This window comes from Humulus lupulus, chromosome 3 (genome assembly GCF_963169125.1).
Source record: "Humulus lupulus chromosome 3, drHumLupu1.1, whole genome shotgun sequence".
NCBI classification, from domain to species: Eukaryota; Viridiplantae; Streptophyta; class Magnoliopsida; order Rosales; family Cannabaceae; genus Humulus; species Humulus lupulus.
In genome coordinates, this window is record NC_084795.1 from 8166328 (window position 1) to 8190174 (window position 23847).

The window sequence follows — 23847 nt, forward strand, 5'->3', positions numbered from 1 at the left end:
CACAAGCACGTTAGCATTAAAGCCTATAAAGTCACGTGTTTTCAATGCTCACCACGGGCAAACTAAACTTGCAAACCTCTCTCGTACGAATTCAGTCTATTTTTCACACACTTTAGTGATAAACAACTTCTCTTTAATTTGACAGAAGAATTTAATAATAAGAAGAAAATTGTCATCACTTTCTGTGGATAATGACCAACGCATTTGTTTAGCTGTCACTAATTGTTTGGCAACGAAGAGAGTTTGTATTTATTTTATAAGTTAAATTTATAAAAATGCTAAAATCTACGGTGGTGGGATTTCTAAATTGGTTATTGAGGGGTGGGATAATTATCATTTGTTGGTCTTAATAGATTTATTTAATATTATATAAAGAAAGTTTATTTGTATATAGAGAATTTTACTTAAAAGATTATATTTGATTTATTTTGCTGCTGAGATTTTAGATGCTTTTTCAATATATATCGGTTTATAATCGTGCGGTACAAAATTCATAGTGGATTCTTTCTTAATCTCTGGTCAATTTATTTGTTACATTAATGGCTGTTCAAATTTCGTTCGTATAGAAAAGCTGCTCATGGCTATAATTGTATATAGAGATAATAAAAAAATAATGTTGGATCTCTTTTTATGGACTGTTTTCGGTTGTATTTAGTTTTCCACATAAAAAAGTAAAACTAATTTTAAACTCTACCTAGCAAATTTCATAATTTTACAAATGTTTTTCATAATTTCTAAGATATTTGGAAATTAAAACGTATTCACTTTTTTATTTCTTTAACAAAAACTACTCAGTAATAATATTAAATAAATAAAGAAGGTATTTGATTAATTATCTACGTGACATCAATTGTTAGTCTTTATCAATAAGTGGAAAGGCCGGTGATGTACAAAAATAGGTAAAAAAAAATTATAGTTGTAGCTTGGAATATATTTACACTAATATTCTTTGAATGGCAGAGCGAATTAATTATTGTATATTGGAAGTAGTTCTTTCAGAAAAGGAAAAAAATAATCGAAGTGATTTTAGAGAGTGAATTACTTACCAAAGTTGGAGCAGTTGAAACATCTCTTTCAATCTTCATAATTGAAGTATTAACTATATTATATATATATATATATATATGGTTATACAAGTTGTTGATCATATCAATTTCTTAGAAAACTAAAATTTGACAATACCAAAATAAGCCTCACAATGCTAGCGTTATCTCCTCCTCTGTTTTCAAACATGTACACCATGAGAGGGTCCTTAGAGGATCAGAATAATAACTTTTTATTGAGAGACATGATAGAAGACATTGGTTCAGAACACTCATCATCACCACTATTATTTCTTAATTTCCCCACTCCACCAGTACCGTCCGATCATTATCAATTTGAGATTGATCCCTCCACCACGCCATCCACTGCAACCATTAACAGTGATCTGCGCATGGTCAAGAAGCTCAACCACAATGCTAGTGAGCGCGATCGTCGAAAGAAGATTAACGATTTGTATTCCTCTCTCCGTGCCCTACTTCCAGTTTCAGATCAAACAGTACGTAATTACCAACTTCAACTATGGTCCTTTTTATTCCATTGCTTTTGTTGTTCTTTTTCTCTTGAGAATTTGTAATCACTTTCTCTCAATAATGAAATAATAAAGATATTTAATACTTAGGCTACCTCAAGATCATATAAATATATATATATAAATATAAAGATATATTATATTTTCACAATTAGAAGAACTTTTATCTATTTTTTTTAAAGAGTTGTTAATGGAGTATACTTATTATTGTCATTGTAAGAGAAATATTTTACTTCGATATTTAATTGAAGTATTTTCGATGCTCTACGTTACTATAAGAATAAGAAAACAAAAGATTCAGGTCACTGTATATTAATTTACAAAATTTCAAATAAGATCAGAAGTATTCTAGAAAAAATAAAGATAGTTTGATAACACCTTTTTAAATACTCTTTTGTTATTTAAAAACAAAATGGTTGAATGCAAATTTTGTATTATTTTTTATGCTCTCATCATTCTTACATTTCACGTTGCTTTACATCTTTCTTGCCTTACTTTCTCTTTCATCATACTCTCACGCATGTATTGGCCAATTTCATAGACTTTTATCCATCTAATGCATCAAACTGTGTGTCAAGCAGTGTAACCCTTTTTTGAAGAGTGTTGCTATTTGGGCACCTTAAGGTGCCCAACACCACATGAGGTGTCGCCTCATGATTGATTAACAATACTCCATAACCCTTATTAAATTCAAATAAGTAGGACCCGATATTAAATTGCACCAATAACGGTATGCCACCTACTTGTAGTGTTGGGCACCAGTAATGCCCCAAAGCAATTCTCTTTTTTGAATAGTCTAATTTTCTCTCAACCCATTTTTTCTTATTATTATCTTCCTTTTTTTTCACTCTTTTTTCATTATTTTCCCTATTTTTACTCTCTCTTCATGCTCTCACTTCTTACTATCTTTCCTCTCACTCCCACACTTCAATTTCTCTTGTCTCTACTTCTTTTCTTCTTTTTCTTTTTTTCTCTCTAGTGTATATATATAGATATATAAATATATATATATATATTTATCTCTATGAAGTCTCTGTATTTCTCAGTTTTCTCTCATTTATTTCATTCTCATATTATTTAATTTCCTAAAGCAATTAAGTATTTTTTTATAAATGTTATTCTATTTTTATTTTCAAATTACATAATAAATATTTTGTTTTTTATATTAAAAAATACAGCTAAAAGTAAAAGTGTTACTAAACATGTATAATTTTAGGCCAGCTAATCTGGAATTAATGATTGAAATTAGTGTCACTTCTACAAATTAAATTAAAGTTTGCTGACAATAATAATGTAACAAATTGTTTGAGAAAATAATAATAATAATGCAACAAATATTGTCGTTATATGTACAGAAAAAGTTGAGTATTCCAGCTACAGTATCTCGTGTGGTGAAGTACGTACCACTGCTACAAGAAGAAATGGAGGAACTAGTTCGGAAAAGGGAAGAGCTTTTGTCAAGGATTAATTCGAGGCAGCAAGGGAATACTAATACTTTCCAAAAAGTAGACAAAATAAAATACACGGCTCCAAACTCATTATCTTCAATTTCAGCAACTCAACTCAATGAGAAAGAAATTGCAGTTCAAATATCCACATATAAACTCAACAACAACAACAACAAACAATTATCTCAAATGTTGCATAATTTTCAGAGTGATGGCTTTTCATTATTACATGCTTCATCATTTGAGTCTTCTAGAGGGAGGGTCTTCCATAATTTACATCTTCAGGTATTGATATTTTTAATTAATTTGTAATTCTCTGCTCTGTTTTTTTTTTCTTCCAAATTATATAAATAAGTAAATCATCTTTATATATATTCGATTACATTTTCCTTTTTTGTATATGCAGGTGGTAGTAGACTCTTAGGTGGCGTTTGGTTGGAGGTAATGAAAACAATGGAATAGGAATAGAAATAGTAATAGAATGGAATAAGAAAGGTAATGTGATTATATTGTTTGGTTAGAATAATGGAATCAATGATTGAATACATATTCTTATGTTTTGTTGACTATGGAATGGAATGGAATAAATTTATTTTGGACAAAAATACCCAAAGTGCTTAAAATATGATTAATAAATTAAAATAAACATACTAAATATATATATAAATTTACCAACAATGACGTTACTTTTTTTTCATATTCTTTTTTTACAAAATAATATTTAATAATCCTACTTTTTTTAAGCATAATAATTCCACTTTTGAACACTACAAAATATTAAAATTATCAATAAGAATTTATTTTTGTGAAGTATTTTTTTAATGTCAAATGCAATTTACTTTAATTATCACTAAACAGTATTTTATATTTTTTAAAAATAAAACAATATAATAGCATAAAAATGTTAAACTAAACATTATAACATATTTATATTCTAATAATCAAAAGAGTTTTTGATTACTGAGATCAAACTTTGTCCATGCACATGAAATATCACTAGAAATAGTATAAGTATTCATGTCCAATTACTCAGATCTATGCTCAAAGGCAATCTAGTTTGCAAAATTATGAGCATAAAACATTACATCATATCCAAAAGATTATAATTTGTATACTACTGAATGTCAAAGGCAATATAAATTGTCCTGCAAATTGTATTTGAAAAAAGTGGACTAAACATGATCTTAGAGAGAGCCATCAAGAAGAAGTGTCACCCATTCATCCTTCTCATTATCTGGGACACTGAAAAAGTAAGAAACCAGAGCATTATCTTGCATAATCATGCGAGCTACCTTATGACATTGAGCTGTGGTAAGTGTAGTGGTCCTTTCTAACTCTTTCCCAAGTTGCATATGCTTTTCATTCATGTCTTCACCAATAGCTTTACTCAAACGAATAGAAGCTTTTTCAATTTCTCTTGCGATAATACAAGCTGATTGTGTGAGTGCATCTGAAAGTTCTTCATGATTTACAGTTTTCCTTTTCTTCTTTGAAGACCCATCTGATTGAGTGTGAGATTGAGCACCTCTTGTTGCATCTGAAACAGATATAGATGGCACTTCATCCACATTGTTAGCATAGTTGAAATCATCTTCTCCAAGAGTAGTGTTTTCTTCTTCAGTTTGAAGTTCTTCAACAACATCTGCTGCAGTCTCTGCATTTTTTCCAGTTGCACGATCCTTGCCAAAAATCATACATAAGTCATCATACCAAGGGAATGACTTGATCTTGAAGGGGGCTGCTTCTTTGTGACTCTGCATTTATACAAAATAAAAAAATCAGATACAAATAAATAAGCAAACCATCCTTGTTATGGATCCATCAACATCATAAGCAAACAATCCTTCTTATGGATCCATTAACATCATAAACAAAATGGCAGACCAAATACTATTATTTGAGTACCTGCAAATATGCTTCCCACACTGACTTTTCTGCAGTAACAGTTTTTCTGTCGTTGTCCCACCCAAATCCGCTACAAAATGGTCCAGTCAACATTTCATGAACCACTTGAAAATGAGTCTTCAAAGTCTTCATTCTAGACTCAATGTGTGGCTTAGCTTGTATATCACATGCAGGCATCCGCTCCTTTAATTTCATCTCAAGAGCTCTAAGATGACCGAGCCTGAAATTTCCTTCAGCTTTAAACTTCCCTTCATTATTCAGTTCCATAAGTGCTTCAACAAAGTGTTTGTCTTCATCTTCGCTCCAAAATCTTTTATTTTGTCCTGGACCTCTTCCTTTTGAAGTCTCCATGCTGAAATAAGGTATCAAAATACTGTAAATCTAAAAACTAAAGCTGAAATACTGTAGTTGAATGAAAAAGAAACAAATAGCCAGCAATAAAGAAATAAAAGTGAATGGATATACACACCAATAACAAAACATAAATTTAAAGATAAATTTTCCATTTCAAAGCAAGCGATATAAGTTTTTGGGGTGGTCAATTACACAAAAAGTCAAATGAATTGGCATAGCCAAGTGAAACCAAATTTAGAAACCTAGACAATCATTGTGCATTTAATCTAAGAAATAAAAAAAAAAACTAGCTTGCTCTTCTATGTTATCTCCATTCGTTATACATCTCAAGTGCTAAATGATTTCTAAATGTTGTCCACCCTTCAGAAGCTTCAATACTTCTTATGGATCCATCAGCATCCATGCTATCTTCTTCGTCTCCACTATCACTCTCATTCTCTGGATGCATATCAATATTATCAGTAGGCATTTCTCTCCTAATAAACTTGTGAAGCAAGCAACATGCTAAAATGATTCGGTTTTGAGTCTTTATTGGATAGAATGATGGACTCCTAAGAATTGCCCATCGATTCTTAATTGCACCAAAACATCTCTCAATGACATTCCTAGCAGATGAGTGCTTCATATTAAAAAACTCTTGTGGATTTATGGGAGGATTCCCATCTTCCCATTGGTTGAGGTGATAGCGTTGGCCTCGATATGGAGCAAGAAATCCCTTACAATTAGTATATTCACCATCTACAAGGTAATTATGACCTAAAATAAAATAAAGATAAGAATTAAGTTGTCTCCTAAATGACTTATCCAAAAAAATGTATAATCTAAAACACAAAGCATACCATTTGGAACACACAAACCATTTGTTCTACGTATGGCATCACGTAAAACTCTACCATCTGCTGCAGAGCCTTCCATCCAGGTAACACATATATGAATTGCATGTCTTGGGAGCATACACCTAAGACATTTGTAGCTATTTCACCTTTTCGAGTACGATATTTTGGTTTATCAGCCATAGGTACTCTCACTCTAATATGAGTTCCATCTAGTGCCCCTAAGCAATTCTACCACATAATAAACAAACTTTTTTTATTAGTATTTCAAACAAATAAAAATTTGTAGTGATTTTTAATTCAAGTAATATATAATATACCTTGAACCATTTCCACCTTTCATCTGTTGAGTTTTCAACAACCGGTTCAGGTCCTTTCAATAACGCTCCATGTTGTCGAATGATTGAATGTAACACATTGTGAAAAACTTGCTAATAGTCTCACCATATCTCATAAATCGAAATCTAATGACTCTATTTTTCACATGATGAGCAATTACATGTAAAAACATGGCCACTTGCTCATCTACTTGCAAGTATTTAGATGCTTTTAACCCACCCCTAGTTTCAAGCATTATGCATAAATTGCTAAATGCTTTCCTATTCATCCTTAGTTGATCAAAACAAATGACATCACTCTCATAAGCTATTTAATGCACAATTTGCCTATTGACAAAAACATCAAGTATGTATAATTGACTTCCCAAAGAGCTTGATTCAATACCATGTACAATATTTTTTTCCCATAATTTGAAAAACCACTGCACTACATGCAACACATTCATCCAATGCAAATAAAGAGCCATGATCTTCTTCTTTCTCAAAATTTGTCTCTCACTGACAGTTAAACGAACTATTATCCTACAATGAATATAATCAAGCAAATAAAATTTTTAATCCAACAATCAGTTTTTCACCTAGAAGATTATAAACAACAGGCACAACTTAGACAAAGAAATAAGAATAGATTACTATATATATATATAAAGAAGCATCCACTTCAACGAGTGTTAATTATTGGTAAAAGAAGCATCCGCACTGTTAAGAAATAAGCATCCAGAAAAATACCATATACAAACTCCACAAGTATTAATTATTGGAATTATTGATGTCAAATTCCCTGTTCATATACAAACTCAAACCAACCCAAAAAATCTCATAAAAATATCAAAACTCATAATCATTATCATTCATCTCAATGACCTACACATAATTTCTCATGACCCACAAGCACAATTGATGATAAATAGAAATCTGAATAACTGATTACTCTAAACAAAATAATTGTCTTGACAAAATTATCAAAGTGAAAGCTATAGGGCCAATAAATCACAGAAATCTTTAATTAAATACATGTTTTCTCTCTCTCTCTCTCTCTCTCTCTCTCTCTCCATGTAGTGTATATATATGTATATATATATGTGTGTATACACCCATATGTGTGTGGATACATGTACGGGTTATAAATGAGTTTTGTTCTTATTAAGCTATATTTCAATGTAATAAACAACCTTACCCTTTGATAACTTCTGTTAAGCTACATACATGTACACAAAATGTGTTGACTAACTAAACTATAAACAAAACTTAGCTGAAGTTGATTCATTCAATTAAATATGAATAATTAATAAATTATGACTTAATCTACATGCAGATTCAAGCTTTGTTCCTCCTCTGATATATTCTCTTCTGGTGTTGTATGGGGAACAATTTAAATTTTAAGCAATGCATGCTTGCTTATAGTTCATTGCTGCTTCTTTCAGCAACACTGGTTTTGTTATACCCAGATTTCGAGCTAGTAAGGATTGTGACCTCGAAAGCTGGATTCATAATGAGTAAACTCGTAAAGTCTGGAATATGTTCGAAGTTTAAACAATGAGCCTGCGAAGTAGAGGCGACTTCGAAGATGGTAGCCTCGAAATCCTCACGAGCTCGAAGATAGGCCTCGAGGTGCATCTGCTCTCTGGGATGACCTCGGATCAAGAGGTCCAAGCCTGATGCGCGTACAAGCTCGAAGCCATGTGGCCTCATGAAATGTCATAGCTCGAAAGTCAGTAAGAAACCTGGGAGAATATGGCCCTGGTGATATAGGATAATAACTTTGAATATCCTAATGAGTCATCAATAGCAAGACACGGTCTACATTTATTACTGAAAATCCCCTACAATCAGGGGATATTATTTGATTAATTATACGCCCCTTGGTCTTCAGGGGAAGTTTCCTTTTACATCGGATTGCAGGCATTTAATGCCATTTAATCTATTTGCAAATATAGAGTAACTACCTGAAATATGTGGGATAGTATTCTACAACCTTCTCTATAAATAGAGAGGTCATACACCATTGTAAAGGACCGAATTTTTGTGATCTTGAGGAAAACTCTGGAGAATTCATCCTTGAAGGATTTTCAGAGATATTCTTAAGTCTTAATAAGAAAGACTCGTGGACTAGGCAGATTTAATTTCTGAACCACGTAAAAAATTGTGTTTGTATTATCATATTTTGGTTGGCCATTACTGATTATTGTTTAAGTGCTCTTCTTTCACTGCTGTCGAAAAACGACGTCAACAGGTTTCAAGCATTTGAACTAGCCATTTTCCCCTCCCACACACCCAACCACTTGAGCTAGCCCCAAGTAACAGTTGCATATTCAATATTACCTTTCTTCTATTTAATTTTATTTTGGGTAAGCAAAAGAGAAAAATAAATCCTGTATTACCACACTTTGTGTATAACTCGACATTAGTACTGTACAACATATCAAGCCTAGGGACCTATGAAAAATCTTCAAACTGCTTGGGTTTGTCCTATGAAAAGACAAAAAAAATGTGTAATGGCAGACGAATGATCGTGGGCAGATTTCCAAGGTACTCGAGCACCCTGAATAAGCAATACTCAACTGGCACGTGTCCATTCTCAAGTATGTGACGGTGCGGTTCCCGAAGAAGGTAGTTCAAAAGTTTCCTTCTCATAGGATTCGAACAGATACTTTTGAGGGGGCAAGATGTTATACCCAGATTTCGAGCTGGAAGGATTGTGACCTCGAAAGCTGGATTCATAATGAGTAAACTCGTATATTCTGGAATATGTTCGAAGTCTAAACAATGAGCCTGCGAAGCAGAGACGACTTCGAAGATGGTAGCCTTGAAATCCTCACGAGCTCGAAGATAGGCCTTGAGGTGCATCTGCTCTCTGGGATGACCTCGGATCAAGAGGTCCGAGCCTGATGCGCGTACGTGCTCGAAGCCATGTGGCCTCAGGAAATGTCATAGCTCGAAAGTCAGTAAGAAACCTGGGAGAATATGGCCCTGGTGATATAGGATAATAACTTTGAATATCCTAATGAGTCATCAATAGCAAGACACGGTCTACATTTATTACTGAAAACCCCCTACAATCAGGGGATATTGTTTGATTAAGTATACGCCCCTTGGTCTTCAGGGGACGTTTCCTTTTACATCGGATTGTAGGCATTTAATGCCATTTAATCTATTTGCAAATATAGAGTAACTATCCGAAATATGTGGGATAGTATTCTACAACCTTCTCTATAAATAGAGAGATCATACACCATTGTAAAGGACCGAATTTTTGTGATCTTCAGGAAAAATCTGGAGAATTCATCCTTGAAGGATTTTCAGAGATATTCTTAAGTCTAATAAGAAAGATTCGTGGATTAGGCAGATTTAACTGCTGAACCACGTAAAAAATTGTGTTTGTATTATCATATTTTGGTTGGCCATTACTGATTATTGTCTACGTGCTCTTCTTTCACTACTGACGAAAAAATGGCGTCAACAGTTTGGTGCTTTCATTGAGAGCCTTAAGCATTCATTCCTGAAAAAGTCATGGCCACTAATAATCAGAATACACCTGAAGAGAATTATCCAAGACGTCCTAGGAAACAGCCGATGGAAAACCCGGATGTCGAAGAAAGGAGTGGATCCTCCGATTCTAGGGGACCACCTCCTCCCCCAAGAGATGAGGATATGTACTACAATCCTGAGCGATATGTTCCTATAGTGGAACTCGAGAACCGGCAACTGAAACAGCAGTTGGCGGAGGCCAACAAACGGAATGAGGAGTTGGCAAGGATAGCCGCAGAGGCGCAGGTGGCTCAGCCCCCGCCTCCACATGAAAACCAAGCCCCTCCTCCAAGGGACGTACACGTTCCTCCCCGTAGATCCCATGGGCGTCCACGGAAAGATGCTGCCACAAGGAGGCTAGCTCAACCTCCGGCAGCCACAGAGCCATCTGCTCCACCTAGGCCCCAGAGGAGTACTCGAACTCGGGCCCCGGTCAATCCACCTGTGGAAGCACCTGGGGGAACTGAGAACAACCGAGCCCCTGCAGAGGCTCGGACTCATGCCCCTGGGAATGCACCACACGCAACCGACCCGTTTCGGGAAAACTCCGGACCATCTAGGTCGTGAAATGGGTGGCAGCCACCATCGCCCATACGGTTCCCGCCATCACCAATAAGATATCCTTCACCCCCTTGCAGGAATGCTCAACCAGTTCGAGAGCAGGGAGAAAGGTGTGCGGAAGAGAGACAAGGAAATGGGGAAACTTTCCAGGAACGGAGAGGCGCCCCATCAGAAAGAAGTCAAACATCCCGGTCTCGCACGGCGGAGATGAGGCGGCATGGAAGAATCCATCTCGAAATAACTATGCGACGAGTTTTACTAGCAACGATTCTGGAGACACCAGGTCGGTCAGCAAGCATGACCGAGGTCGTAAGAATACTGGAAGCCGCAGAAATCGCCCCGACTTGCGAGAACACCTGAATCAGAGTCGGGGTAATGTCGACCTGATAAATCCAGACCTGAGGGATCGCCTGAATAGGCGTAAAGATCCTTTACGGAGACGCGAGCCTGGAATTGTGATCGACGACAACCGATTCCAAACTTTGCCTCTCGCGGACCCAGTCCAAGAGAGAATCGATCAGTTGGAAAAGGCATTTAGGCTTTTGAAAAACGAGCAAGAGCATGATCGATATGAAGATTTTGATGAGGAGCTTGAACCGTTTGCTCCCCATATTTCCAACACACCATTTCCACAAGGGTTTCGGATCCCTCACGTCCCGACGTTCGAGGGAAAGACCAATCCATATAGTCATCTGAGTACGTTCAACACCATAATGAGAGCATGTTATTTCCAGCATCATTGACAGGACTAGCTAAAAGTTGGTTCGCAAAATATAAGAGACATTCAATAACCTCTTGGGAGCAGCTGTCTAAGGACTTCAAAAAGCAGTTCAAAGCCATGATGGGGGTTCGACCTGAAGCGTCAACCCTAACTAATGTTCGGCAACAACCAGGCGAAACATTAAAAAGTTACCTTACAAGGTTTAACTTGGAAGTCGCCCGAGCTCAGAACGTGGATGACAGTGGACACTTAATGGCTGTCCAGGCCAGGGTAATGCCAGGAAGAGCCCTCTGGGACGATATGCAAAGAAAACCGGTAAGGTCCCTGACCGAGTTTAATATATGAGCGCAGAGGTTTGTCAATGTAAAGGAAGCGAGGTCGACACTTAACGTGACTTCCCAGCCCGAAACTACAACGATAAACGTAAACTCTGCCTCAACCTCGGCGGACCCAAGAGCTTCAAAGCCTGCTGTGGAAAACCCTTCCAAGAGAAAAAAGAACGAAGGAAGTAACCCTGAGCCGAAGGAGGAAAGAAAAAGAAAGGGGAGAGATATTTCTCCGTGTATAGAGTGTACACCGAGCTCAACGAGTCTCGGGAGAACATATACCTGGCTAATGAAAACCAGGTCCCCTTTAGGCGTCTGAACCCGATGAGAAATCAAAAGTCCAAGAGGGATTCAAGCAAGTATTGCCGATTTCACAGAGACACCGGGCATACTACCGATGAATGTCGACAACTGAAAGACGAGATCGAAGGATTGATCTCGAGAGGTTACTTTAGACAATATGTCAAGAACCAGAGTACTAATCAGGCGACCGCGAACTAGAGAGTAACCGCGTCGTAGCCCACACAAAACAATAATTCCCGAACTCGGGAAGAGGATAGGCCCCCGCCGATTGATGGAGAGGATGTGATAACCATCTCGGGAGGGCCTCATCCCGCAGGAACAGGCAGAAATACCCAAAAGAGATATGTTAACGAGCTGAAGACCAGGGACGGGTCTCCTTACGAACCCGAACCTAGAGCTCCAAAAAATCAGAGGATTGAATCCCAACCAATCACTTTTACTGAGGAAGACCCGTCCCATGTTCAGTTTCCTCACCATGATCTGCTGGTCATCACTCTCCAGCTGGCAAATAAGAGGGTCCACCGAGTTCTTATAGACAATGGGAGCTCAGTTAACATCCTCTATAAAGCAACTCTCGAGAAGATGGGACTCTCCCTTCGTGACCTGAAAGCATGTGCAACTACTTTATAAGGCTTTTCAGGAGAAGGAACCGCCTGCATGGGCTCCATCGAGCTCCCTGTAACCTTAGGAGACTATCCAGTCTCAACAACTAAGATGATGGAATTTGTGGTAGTGGATCTACCTTCAGCCTACAATATTCTGCCCGGGAGACCCGCCCTGGTCAGGCTGGGGGCAGTCTCATCAGTAAGGCATCTGGCCCTTAAGTTCCCAACCCTTAGCGGCGTCGGGACATTAAAGGGAGATCAATTAGCTGGGAGGGAGTGCTACAGCATCTCCTTGAGAGGAAAGAAACAGACGAGCGCACAAGCACTCGCCATCATTCAAAACAAAGATGGGACGGTCTTAGAGATTGATGAAGAGATTGATCCGAGGGTTGAGGAAAAAGCTGACCTCGAACCCTTAGAAGAACTCAAAGAAATTCAGCTCAAGGAAACTGACCCCACAAAAAAGGTGAAGGTTGGAAAATACCTCCAAGATGAGATAAAATAACAGCTAATTTGCTTTTTGAAGAAGAACCAGGATGTCTTCGCGTGGTCGCACTCGGACATGGTGGGAATAAATTCGAATATAGCTATCCACGCGCTGAATATAGAGAAAAGCTTCCCTCCGAAGCAACAAAAGCGAAGACAACTGGACGAAGATAGAAAGAAGGCACTAAAGGAGGAGGTTGACAGGTTAAAGGAAAACCGATTCATTAGGGATGCCTTTTACCCTGATTGGGTAGCCAATCCGGTGTTAGTCCCAAAACCCAATGGGACGTGGCAGACCTGTATTGACTATTCAGACCTCAACAAAGCTTGCCCGAAAGACTGCTTTCCGTTACCAAGGATTGACCAGCTCGTGGACGCCACGGCGGGGCATGGCCTGATGTCCTTCATGGATGCCTATTCTGGATATAACCAGATTCCCATGCATGCCCCCGACCAAGAACATACGAGCTTCATAACGGACAAGGGGCTATACTGTTGCAATGTCATGCCATTCGGGCTAAAAAATGATGGGGCCACATACCAACGGCTCGTGAACATGATGTTTACAGATTAGATAGGCAACAACATGGAGGTTTATGTTGACGACATGCTTGTCAAATCTCAACTTAACGATAACCATGTTGATGACCTCAAAGAGTGCTTTGGCGTGCTCCGAAAGTATAACATGAAACTGAATCCTCAGAAGTGCACTTTCGGGGTATCATCAGGAAAATTCTTGGGCTTTACCGTAAACACTCGTGGAATAGAAGCTAACCCCGACAAGATTAAGGACCTGATTGACATGCCCTCACCTCGAAGACACAAGGATGTCCAAAGTTTGACCGGCAGGATGGCGGCCCTGAGTAGGTTTATTTCGAAGTCTACGGACCGTTGTCTCCCGTTTTTTAACCTTTTGAGAGGGGGAAAGAAGTTTGAATGGACAGAGGAGTGCGAGCTGGCACTCCAGGAACTTAAAAAGCACCTCGTCGAACCCCCAATCTTATCAAAACCTGAAATGGGAGAAGTATTGTACCTATACCTTTCCACCACCGAACACGCAATAAGCGCAGTGCTCGTTCGAGAAGAAGATAAGGTACAAAGACCTGTTTACTACATCAGTAAAAGATTACTGGGGGCAGAGTCGAGATACCCCCTGATGGAGAAGCTAGCGCTTAGTCTAATTCATTCATCTCGTAAACTCCGCCCCTACTTCCAAGCACATCCCATCCATGTGTTGACTGATCAACCACTTCGACAAGTCTTGTCCAAACCGGAGGCTTCAGGTCAACTTCTTAAATGGGCGGTTGAGCTCGGGCAGTTTCAAGATCACCTACCACCCGAGGACAACCATTAAGGCGCAGGCGTTGGCGGACTTTATAGTGGAATGTACTGGTATGACCAACGAAGAAGTCATAACCCCAGCCCACGAGCTGTGGAAACTATACGTTGATGGCTCATCCAATGAAAATGGATCGGGGGCAGGAATCATTTTAATTACCCCCGTAGGAAGCAGATTTCATTCTGCCCTGAGATTCAACTTCAAAGCGTCGAATAATGAAGCCAAATATGAGGCTTTACTGGCGGGGCTTCGTATAGCCAAGGAGCTCAAAGCTAAAGCAATACATTGCCACAGCGATTCCCAGCTCGTTGTTAACCAAATCCTAGGAGAATACCAAGCTCGTGGCACGAGAATGGCAGATTATTTGGAAAACCAAAATCCGCATTGGAGTGTTTCGAATTTTATACAATCGAACAGGTTCCCCGAGAACGGAACTCAAATGCAGATGCTTTAGTTCGGCTCGCTACCTCCACAGAGAATGATGAACTGAACGTTGTCCCCATAGAACACCTCTCGGCACCTAGCATTAACGAGCCGGAGGAGGAAGATGTATGTATGATTGAGTCCGGGCCAACATGGATGACCCCGATAGTGGAATATCTCGAGACCGGTGTCCTTCCAAAAGACCGGAACCAAGCTCGAAAGCTAATGTATCAGCTTCCCCGATACACCATGATGGACGGTAAGCTATATAGAAGGGGGTATTCCATGCCATTACTACGGTGCGTAACTCCACCCGAAGCCAAGAGGATCATCGAAGAAATTCATGAAGGGTTCTGTGGAGACCATACTGGAGGGCATAGCCTGTCCAAGAAAATCATACGCCAAGGATATTTTTGGCCCACCATTAAGTCAGATTCTTTCGAATATGTAAAGAAATGCGATAAATGCCAGAGATTCGCCACGATTCCTCGAGCTCCACCATCCGAGCTGACCATGTTGACATCCCCATGGCCTTTCGCGGTATGGGGAATCGACCTCATTGGCTCTCTCCCAACTAGCAAAGGTGGTGTAAAATATGATGTGGTCGCGGTGGATTACTTCACAAAGTGGACGGAAGCTGAACCGTTGGCAACCATAACTTCCAAAAAAGTCCTTGACTTCGTGGTAAAGAACATTTTATGCCGATATGGGGTGCCGAGAAAGATTGTGTCCGACAACAGGACCCAGTTCGATAGCGACTTGTTTACCAACTTTTGTGAAAATAATGGAATAATAAAGAGTTTTTCGTCAGTGGCTCATCCTCAGGCGAATGGCCAGGTCGAGGCTGTAAAAAAAACTCTTAAGAGTTCATTAAAGAAAAAGTTGGAGGAAGCAAAGGGATGTTGGCCCAAAGAATTGCCCCAAGTCCTATGGGGTTATAGGACCACTGCTCGAACTTCAACGAGACATACCCAGTTCTCTCTAGCATACGGATGTGAGGCTATGTTGCCTATTGAGGTCGAAATTCCAATAGTCCGAACCCAAATTTACGACCAACACTCAAACCACACTCATCTCGAAGAAACCTTAGACTTGATTGAAGAAAAAAGAAACGAGGCTCAGCTAAGGAACGCTGCCTACCAGCAGCGAGCTACCAGGTATTTCAACAAGAGGGTTCGAGATCGAAAATTCGGTGTGGGAGATCTGGTGTTAAGACGCGTATTCTTGGCGACACGAGATCCAGCAACTGGTGTACTCGGACCGAATTGGGAAGGACCATACCAGATAGAGTCAGTCATCCGATCCGGTGTGTACAAACTTGCGTGATTGGACGGGAGCCTGGTACCGCGAGCATGGAATGGCGAACACCTTAGACCTTACTATCAGTAGTATAGGAAGTGTGTGGCTTGTAACCATGATTGATTATCTTTACCAATTTTTCTATTTTCGAATTCCATTAAACAAGGATCTATTTCGTTCAATATGTTATTTCTTTTTATTTTTGCAATCTCTCTTAATTTAATAACCTATGGTCACACTCATAGGATATTAAGGGGGCATCATTGGTACATATACCATCGACTTAAAAAATAAAATAACATACACGAAAAACATAAAAGTATTTGGATATAACCAGATATGTGAGCTTAGATAGTTTGGACATAACCGAACTATCAAAAACATAAAAGTATTTGGATATAACCAGATACGCGAGCTTAGATAGTTTGGACATAACCGAACTATCAAATACATACAAGTGTTTGGATACAACCAAATGCGCGAGCTTAGATAGTTTGGACACAACCAAATTGTCTAAAACATATAAGTGTATGGATTACAAACCAGACACGACCTTAACAGGTTTGGAACAAACCAGCTAGAACTAATCGACAAGTTGGAATTTAAGCTTACGTCGAGATAAGTATAGATTAAGGCTGGAATATCTTATGGGAAAATAGTTTCGAACTCATAACCTCGGAGAAACATCCGAGGACGAGAAAAAGTGACTAAGAAATAGGGTATAACTAGACCGTTTATATTACACACCATACAAATACATTCGAGTTCATGGTTAAAGTAATGTCCGACCTTGATAAATAACGACATCGGAAGCGGATAATTCGAGCAAACGATGCATGAATGCGTCGAGTTTCGAGCCTAAATCCAAACTATGTTTGTATGAATAAATAAACATAAATGATTCATTAATATAAAATGTGCAAAATATTTCGAGACAAGAAATGTAAAGCATATATATTAATATAAAAAGAAATCGTATCAGCCCTACGGGCATAAATTAAAGTGATTACAAAAAATAAGGGGACACAGCCCCAAGATAGGATTTCCCCCGAAATCAGATTCAAGAAGAAGCACCCTCCTTGGCCTTCTCAGCATCAGCAGCACCGGACCCCTCAGAACGAATAGCATGACTATCCTTTCGAGCTCCCTCGGAGGCGGCCTCCCGAGCAGCCTCTTCCGCCTCAAGCCGAACATTCCACTTATCAAGAAGCTTCGCCTTGTGAGGGCCTAAGAAGCTGGTATCCAGGTCTTCGTTGTTGGCCCACATTTTGTACACGGCCGAATCAACCGCCTGGTCCTTCTTCTCTTTATACTCAGCAAGGAGACGAGCCTTTTCACCCTCAATAATATCAAAGGTGGCGGCCTTTTCCTCTTCGAGCTTTTTGTTGGCCTCCTGGAGCCGAGCGTTCTCCTTCTCAAGATCTGTGAGCTTGGAATTCTTCTTCTCAAGCTCCTCGAGCCTATCTTTCAGCTTCCCAAGCTCGGATGCCTTGGCCTCAAGCTCCTTAGCTCCTGCATCAAGCTTTGCATTTGCTGCCTTCAGGTCATCACTTGCTTTGAGGTCGAGATCCTTCGCCTCCTGAGCATAAGACTTGCTCGAATGGATCTCATTGTTCAACTTATAGTTGAGCTAGGCAGTAAAGGCAAGAGACTGACAAAAGTAGAAATCATCAATAGCACCAGGACTGTGTGATTATAACTAAGAAGTAGAAGGACTGTAGAAGGAAACTTACCGCGGCAGCAAGCTCGATACTCTTCTCATAGAGGGCAGTGCAGTCTCGAGCATTGTTCAAGTATTGCCATTGAGGAGCTTCGAGACTGCTAAAGCTCTGGCCGATTCGGGACATAACATCTGAGACCAGCGTAGACCCATGGGACCCAGCGGCATTGTCAATCACATACGCGTCCATGTGGGTAGAAACTGATAGCTTCTGAGTTCGAGAAGCAGAAGGCTTTCTAGGAGGTGGACCGAGTGTCGACCGAACCATTACAGGAAGTTGGGGCCCGGTCATGATAGAGGCATCGACCTGCGAAGTCGGTACCACAGTGGAGGCACCGACCTGCGAAGTCGGTGCCGTGAGGGAACTGGTAACAGGCGGAGTTGGGGGAGGAGGTGTCTTCTCGGTCCTCTTGGGGACTTTGGCAGGTCGGTCCCCCTTTCGCGACCCCACCCTGGGACGCTTGCTCCTTTTGGCTCCACCACTCTCGATGACGTTGTCGCAGTCGGAGTCCATCTTGCCTGCACAGTCACACCACAATGTGAACCATAACAAAAAGAGGGAATAGTATATAAGGTGATTCAAAATCACATAGATAAACAAAGCAGTGATAGAAGAAACCTGACTGGAACTCTCCCCCGAACTAGAGCTCGGGGACCATGAAATTCCCCCATCTTCAGAAGAGGCGGGGGGAGTACCTTCCCTATAGGTGGGCGTCAACCTCGAAAGGTTCCTATAATCATTGGTCCCATATTGGACAGCTATCCTGTTCCACACCTCGTTTGAACTGTACATGGTGTCATACTTCCCGAGCCAACTATCAAACCTATGAACTCGATCGTCTACCCAAGTCCATATGTAGAAGTGGTATCTATCATACAGGCATGAAACTAACCTATCGGGTTTATGCTTTAATAAGGTGGGGGACCACATTCTCGAGGTAAGGATGACTTTACCTTCATCCGAGTCTGAACTCGAGGCTTCGTCATTAGCCTCATTCCCCGATGGTGGACTCCTTCGACGAGCTGGAGGTAGAGGCCTCACCTCTCTCCTCGGGGGGAGAATGCCTGTGGGCAAAGGCACCTGCTCCCAATGATCATACTTCTTGTTGGACCAGTCCGAGGTGGACTGGCCATCACCTAAAAGCCCTCATGCTCGGAGCTTACTCTCATGTAAGAGGTACGAGAGAGATCTCCGGCCGTAAGGGAGTTGGAGCAGGGTCTCTCTATGCTCCTTCATCGTGACGTCGGGGGTAGGACAGTGAAAATTGGCTGTAAAATAAGACACATTTTAACTAAGTACAAGCCTACAAACCAAAGCCCGAGCATAGAGATAAAGAAAGCTGGAATACTTACGAATCCGCCTGAATGAGTAGCATCGAGACGGGGACAGGCCATTTGTCCAGAAGAAGGCTTTCTTAAAGTCTGGAGGATGGTTAGGGAGGTCCTCGAAGACTTTTTTCTCTTTGGGATAGCTCGAGAGATAGTAGAAGCCATCTCCTCCCTGAGCTCGGGAGGGGTTGCTTTTTCAGACAAAAGAGATATAAAATCTCCTATGGTGAAGGTCCTTCCCACTTAAGCTCGTGGTATAACGACCTTAGGGCTGACAGGACCCTGTAAGAATTGGTGTTGAGCTGGAACGAGGCCAACCCAACAAAGTTCGTGAAGTCCTTGAAGAAAGACTTCAAAGGCAGTATCGCTCCTGCCTTCATGTGTTCCTGGCTCCATGCCGCATACCTCAGCTTACTGTCAGGGTTTCCAGCCCCTGGAGCATGGCAGCTTCGTTCACTAGAGGTTGGAGCTTGACATCTTAAGGAGCTTGACAGCCTAAGGCCATGTAATGCCAGGATGTCAGTTACCTGAATTATTGAGGTGACTGTGCTCCAGTAGTGCTCGGCCTCAAAGAATTCTCTCCTCGTCTGCGAGGAAGAAGGCTCCCCCATCAATGAAAATTGGAGTTCTTCTGGACTATACGCGATGGTGACCTTTAATACAGGGTCGAGTGGGATCGGCCTGGGCCCTGAGTTAGGTTTTGGATAAATGGCCTCTCAAAGAATCCTCCTTTTCTTCTCTATGACCTCGTCTATTTGGCGGCGATAATGAGCTCGAATATCCTCCTGCTCGCGCGCGAGGTTGTGCTCACGAATCCGACGTTGATTCTGAGCAAACAGCGACTTCGGGATCGGGGTTTTTGGCAAGTAAGGGATTGCCAGCAACGACCCCCACCGTCTTTCCAGATTCTGTGACATCTAGCGAGAAAGAAAAAATGGTGAGGGCCATGCTCGAAGCTTATGAACGAAGCGAGTTCGAAACTAAAACCCTTATTAAAGAGTCAGAACGTGTATTCTACGGGAAAAAGGAGGAGAGTGGGCATAACCTTTTGAAAATCCTGAATTATCTAGGAAAAAAGGTGGCGGTTATTCAGAAAAGGTAACATTAGGTATCGTGCATTCTTCAAAACCAAGGTTTTGCACCCAAATATCTTGGTGTGCAAGATACGTCTTTTAAAATTTTAAAACCCAGAAAAAAGAGATCTTGCTCAAACACCAAAACTGGGTATGAAATCAGTGATGTAATCCCAGTATGGAGACTTAAAACGTGAAAGCCTCTCGGTCAAAAATTCCCTAACGTATGGTACTAAGAAAATAAACTGGTACACTCACAGAAATAATGAGAACAATATGAACAGAAACGGGTATAAGGAAAAATAAAAATTGGACACTTACACAATAATGGTGATTGCAGAGAAATCGTTGATTGAAGGAGAGGCTGCAAGTATGAACACACAGTCTCGAACAAACTGGAGGTCCTCTACTTCTTCGGCTGAGAAAACATGCACAAGCAAGAAGTTCCCAAGAAGAGTTCTCTGGTTTTGTTTTTGTTCTTTCCTCTGATGTGTGTAAAATAAGAGGAAGAAGAAAACCTTATATATATAGAAAAAAAATGATAAAAAGGATTGATCTGAGTCATTGGCCAGAATCCTCATAAAATCCAACGGGCAGGGATTGATGACATGATGGTACCGAAAAGGTGCAGACGAATGATCGTGGGCAGATTTCCAAGGTACTCGAGCACCCTGAATAAGCAATACTCAACTAGCACGTGTCCATTCTCAAGTATGTGACGGTGCGGTTCCTGAAGAAGGTAGTTCAAAAGTTTCCTTCTCATAGGATTCGAACAGATACTTTTGAGGGGGCAAGATGTTATACCCAGATTTCGAGCTGGTAAGGATTGTGACCTCGAAAGCTGGATTCATAATGAGTAAACTCGTAAATTCTGGAATATGTTCGAAGTCTAAACAATGAGCCTGCGAAGCAGAGACGACTTCGAAGATGGTAGCCTCGAAATCCTCACGAGCTCGAAGATAGGCCTTGAGGTGCATCTGCTCTCTGGGATGACCTCGGATCAAGAGGTTCGAGCCTGATGCGAGTATGTGCTCGAAGCCATGTGGCCTCAGGAAATGTCATAGCTCGAAAGTCAGTAAGAAACCTGGGAGAATATGGCCCTGGTGATATAGGATAATAACTTTGAATATCCTAATGAGTCATCAATAGCAAGACACGGTCTACATTTATTACTGAAAATCCCCTACAATCAGGGGATATTATTTGATTAATTATACGCCCCTTGGTCTTCAGGGGAAGTTTCCTTTTACATCGGATTGCAGGCATTTAATGCCATTTAATCTATTTGCAAATATAGAGTAACTACCTGAAATATGTGGGATAGTATTCTACAACCTTCTCTATAAATAGAGAGGTCATACACCATTGTAAAGGACCGAATTTTTGTGATCTTGAGGAAAACTCTGGAGAATTCATCCTTGAAGGATTTTCAGAGATATTCTTAAGTCTTAATAAGAAAGACTCGTGGACTAGGCAGATTTAATTTCTGAACCACGTAAAAAATTGTGTTGTATTATCATATTTTGGTTGGCCATTACTGATTATTGTTTACGTGCTCTTCTTTCACTGCTGCCGAAAAACGGCGTCAACAGGTTTCAAGCATTTGAACTAGCCATTTTCCCCTCCCACACACCCAACCACTTGAGCTAGCCCCAAGTAACAGTTGCATATTCAATATTACCTTTCTTCTATTTTATTTTATTTTGGGTAAGCAAAAGAGAAAAATAAATCCTGTATTACCACACTTTGTGTATAACTCGACATTAGTACTGTACAACATATCAAGCCTAGGGACCTATGAAAAATCTTCAAACTGCTTGGGTTTGTCCTATGAAAAGACAAAAAAAATGTGTAATGGGATAAATCTAGAAGTGTTAATCAATGCTATGATTAACTCAGAGCACATTTAATCAAGAAAACGAGTTATGCCCATATATAATCATTAATATCAAATGCTTTTTTCATTAGAATGGAAAATACATGGCTCAAAATGCCACTCCAGGAAAATTACATGTGTTAAGTCTTAAACTCATGATATAGATTCGATCCATTTTGTTTTACACGAAAAAAAAATCTAAAATATGCAAATAGGCATTCCATCAAACATTTGGTGCTCTTACTGAATTCATAGAAAGAGAGATAGAGAGAGAGTACCTCTGCAACAAATTAGAAAAGCAGGAGGAAGAAGAGAAGAGTGTCTCTGACACAGACCTCCGACTGGGACGAGAAGCTACCTTCGACTGGGTGTGTTGCTTACTGAGAGTGAGAATGAGAGATGGTTGTGTCGGATTGCTTGTGGTTTTCAGGGGTTAAGCAAGAGGAGAGTGAGATATCAAAATAAATAAAGCAAATAAGTAATAAATAAATAAATTGCAGGCATGAGAAACCCTAACAATATATGCAATTACAGACAAGGGGAGCCGTACCTGAGGAACTCAGTCGGTGACAAAGGAGCGAGTTGGAGAAGAAGACGAAGAACCAGATGGAGAGAGATGATGATAAGCAGTGGAATGGAATTATAATTCCACTGACTCAAAATTGGAAAAGTTATTCCGTTAGTTTGGGGGAATAAGCATTACAATGGAATTCTTTTCCAAACTTGTTATTTCCAACCAAACAAAAGAATCTGGTCCATTAACATTCCATTCCTTTCCTTTCTGGCCCATTACCATCAACCAAACAGGCCCTTATAGTATGGAATGTTGGGCTCTTGGCGGCAAGTCAGTCTTTACATGACAATATACAATGAGTTATTGCTCATGTCAAAAGTTTTATCATAAGATATTATAAAACTGTGTTTTATGATAAGATGGGATGGAATTGTATATTGAAAATATTGAATACTATCCATTTACTATAAGATTAAATATAGATAGGCAAGGAGAGCGTAGGCACGTGTCAATCTTAAAATGTTCCCATGTAATCTTAGTTTTTTTTTATTTTGCTGAAGTGAGTCTTGCTCAAAGCAAGGCCACACTAGTTCATTACCAATCAAAAGGACAAATACAAGAATATGGAACTTCCAAACAAGCAGCCCACCAAAACAATACAGCAACAATAACCAACTTAAAGATGGACAACATAGAGAGCACAACCTTGAACACAACCTAGGACAACACAAGGACAACCCCAAATATACACAAGCTGGAACTAATATAGAACAAAGTAATAGAAAACAGAAAGCTAAAAAAATTAAAAATAAACATTAAACGGACAACAAAACAAAGACCTCACGGCATATACTACCCTTCGGTATCAAAAAGCAGCCTACAAGACCAAGGGAGCTCCCCAAAACCAACCAACATAGAGCTCTTTAAGGTGGAAACCATGCCTTATAGTTATTGAGAATATCATATCCACATTTGCTCACATCAATCATACCCTCCAATCTTTGGTAGTGAGCAAATTTTGCAGTATTACAATACTACAAAACTGGGCTTTCCCGATAGTCAACTCTGTTGACTGCCGTAATTGCTTAGCGGGACTCTACGTCGACAGTTAAAACTATAGGCAGAGAGACCAACGCCCACAGCTAATAACTATAACCGTTGCTTTTGACTATCGATATTGACCCAAACGCCGACAGTTAATTCGAGAGCAATGCCAATTGTTAAAATGTGTCGCTGTTGATACCAATACCGACAGTTAATTCGAGACCAATGCCGACAGTTAAAATGTGTCGC

The 23847-nt window shown here is 39.9% G+C and overlaps 3 protein-coding genes across 4 annotated transcripts; 1 reads left to right on the top strand and 2 right to left on the bottom strand.

Moving 5' to 3' along the window:
- Window positions 1-1153: 1153 nt before the first annotated feature.
- Window positions 1154-4701, top strand: LOC133821991 (transcription factor ORG3-like). Of its 2 annotated transcripts, XM_062254180.1 has the most exons (4): window positions 1154-1540; window positions 2929-3306; window positions 3428-3462; window positions 4568-4701. In XM_062254180.1, exons 1-3 carry the CDS (start codon window positions 1199-1201, stop codon window positions 3443-3445), a joined length of 738 nt encoding a protein of 245 aa, XP_062110164.1. In that variant the 5' UTR covers window positions 1154-1198; the 3' UTR covers window positions 3446-3462; window positions 4568-4701. The 2 variants fall into 2 exon arrangements, with proteins under 2 accessions (XP_062110164.1, XP_062110163.1); XM_062254179.1 differs by lacking the exon at window positions 4568-4701 and having other exon boundaries at window positions 3428-3626.
- Window positions 4206-6427, bottom strand: LOC133823595 (uncharacterized protein At2g29880-like). Its single transcript, XM_062256459.1, has 2 exons — window positions 4927-6427; window positions 4206-4775 (listed from the first exon to the last, which is right to left on the bottom strand). Exons 1-2 carry the CDS (start codon window positions 5275-5277, stop codon window positions 4206-4208), a joined length of 921 nt encoding a protein of 306 aa, XP_062112443.1. The 5' UTR covers window positions 5278-6427.
- LOC133823596 (uncharacterized) lies at window positions 5585-6195 on the bottom strand. Its single transcript, XM_062256460.1, has 2 exons — window positions 6120-6195; window positions 5585-6036 (listed from the first exon to the last, which is right to left on the bottom strand). Exons 1-2 carry the CDS (start codon window positions 6193-6195, stop codon window positions 5585-5587), a joined length of 528 nt encoding a protein of 175 aa, XP_062112444.1.
- Window positions 6428-23847: the final 17420 nt, after the last annotated feature.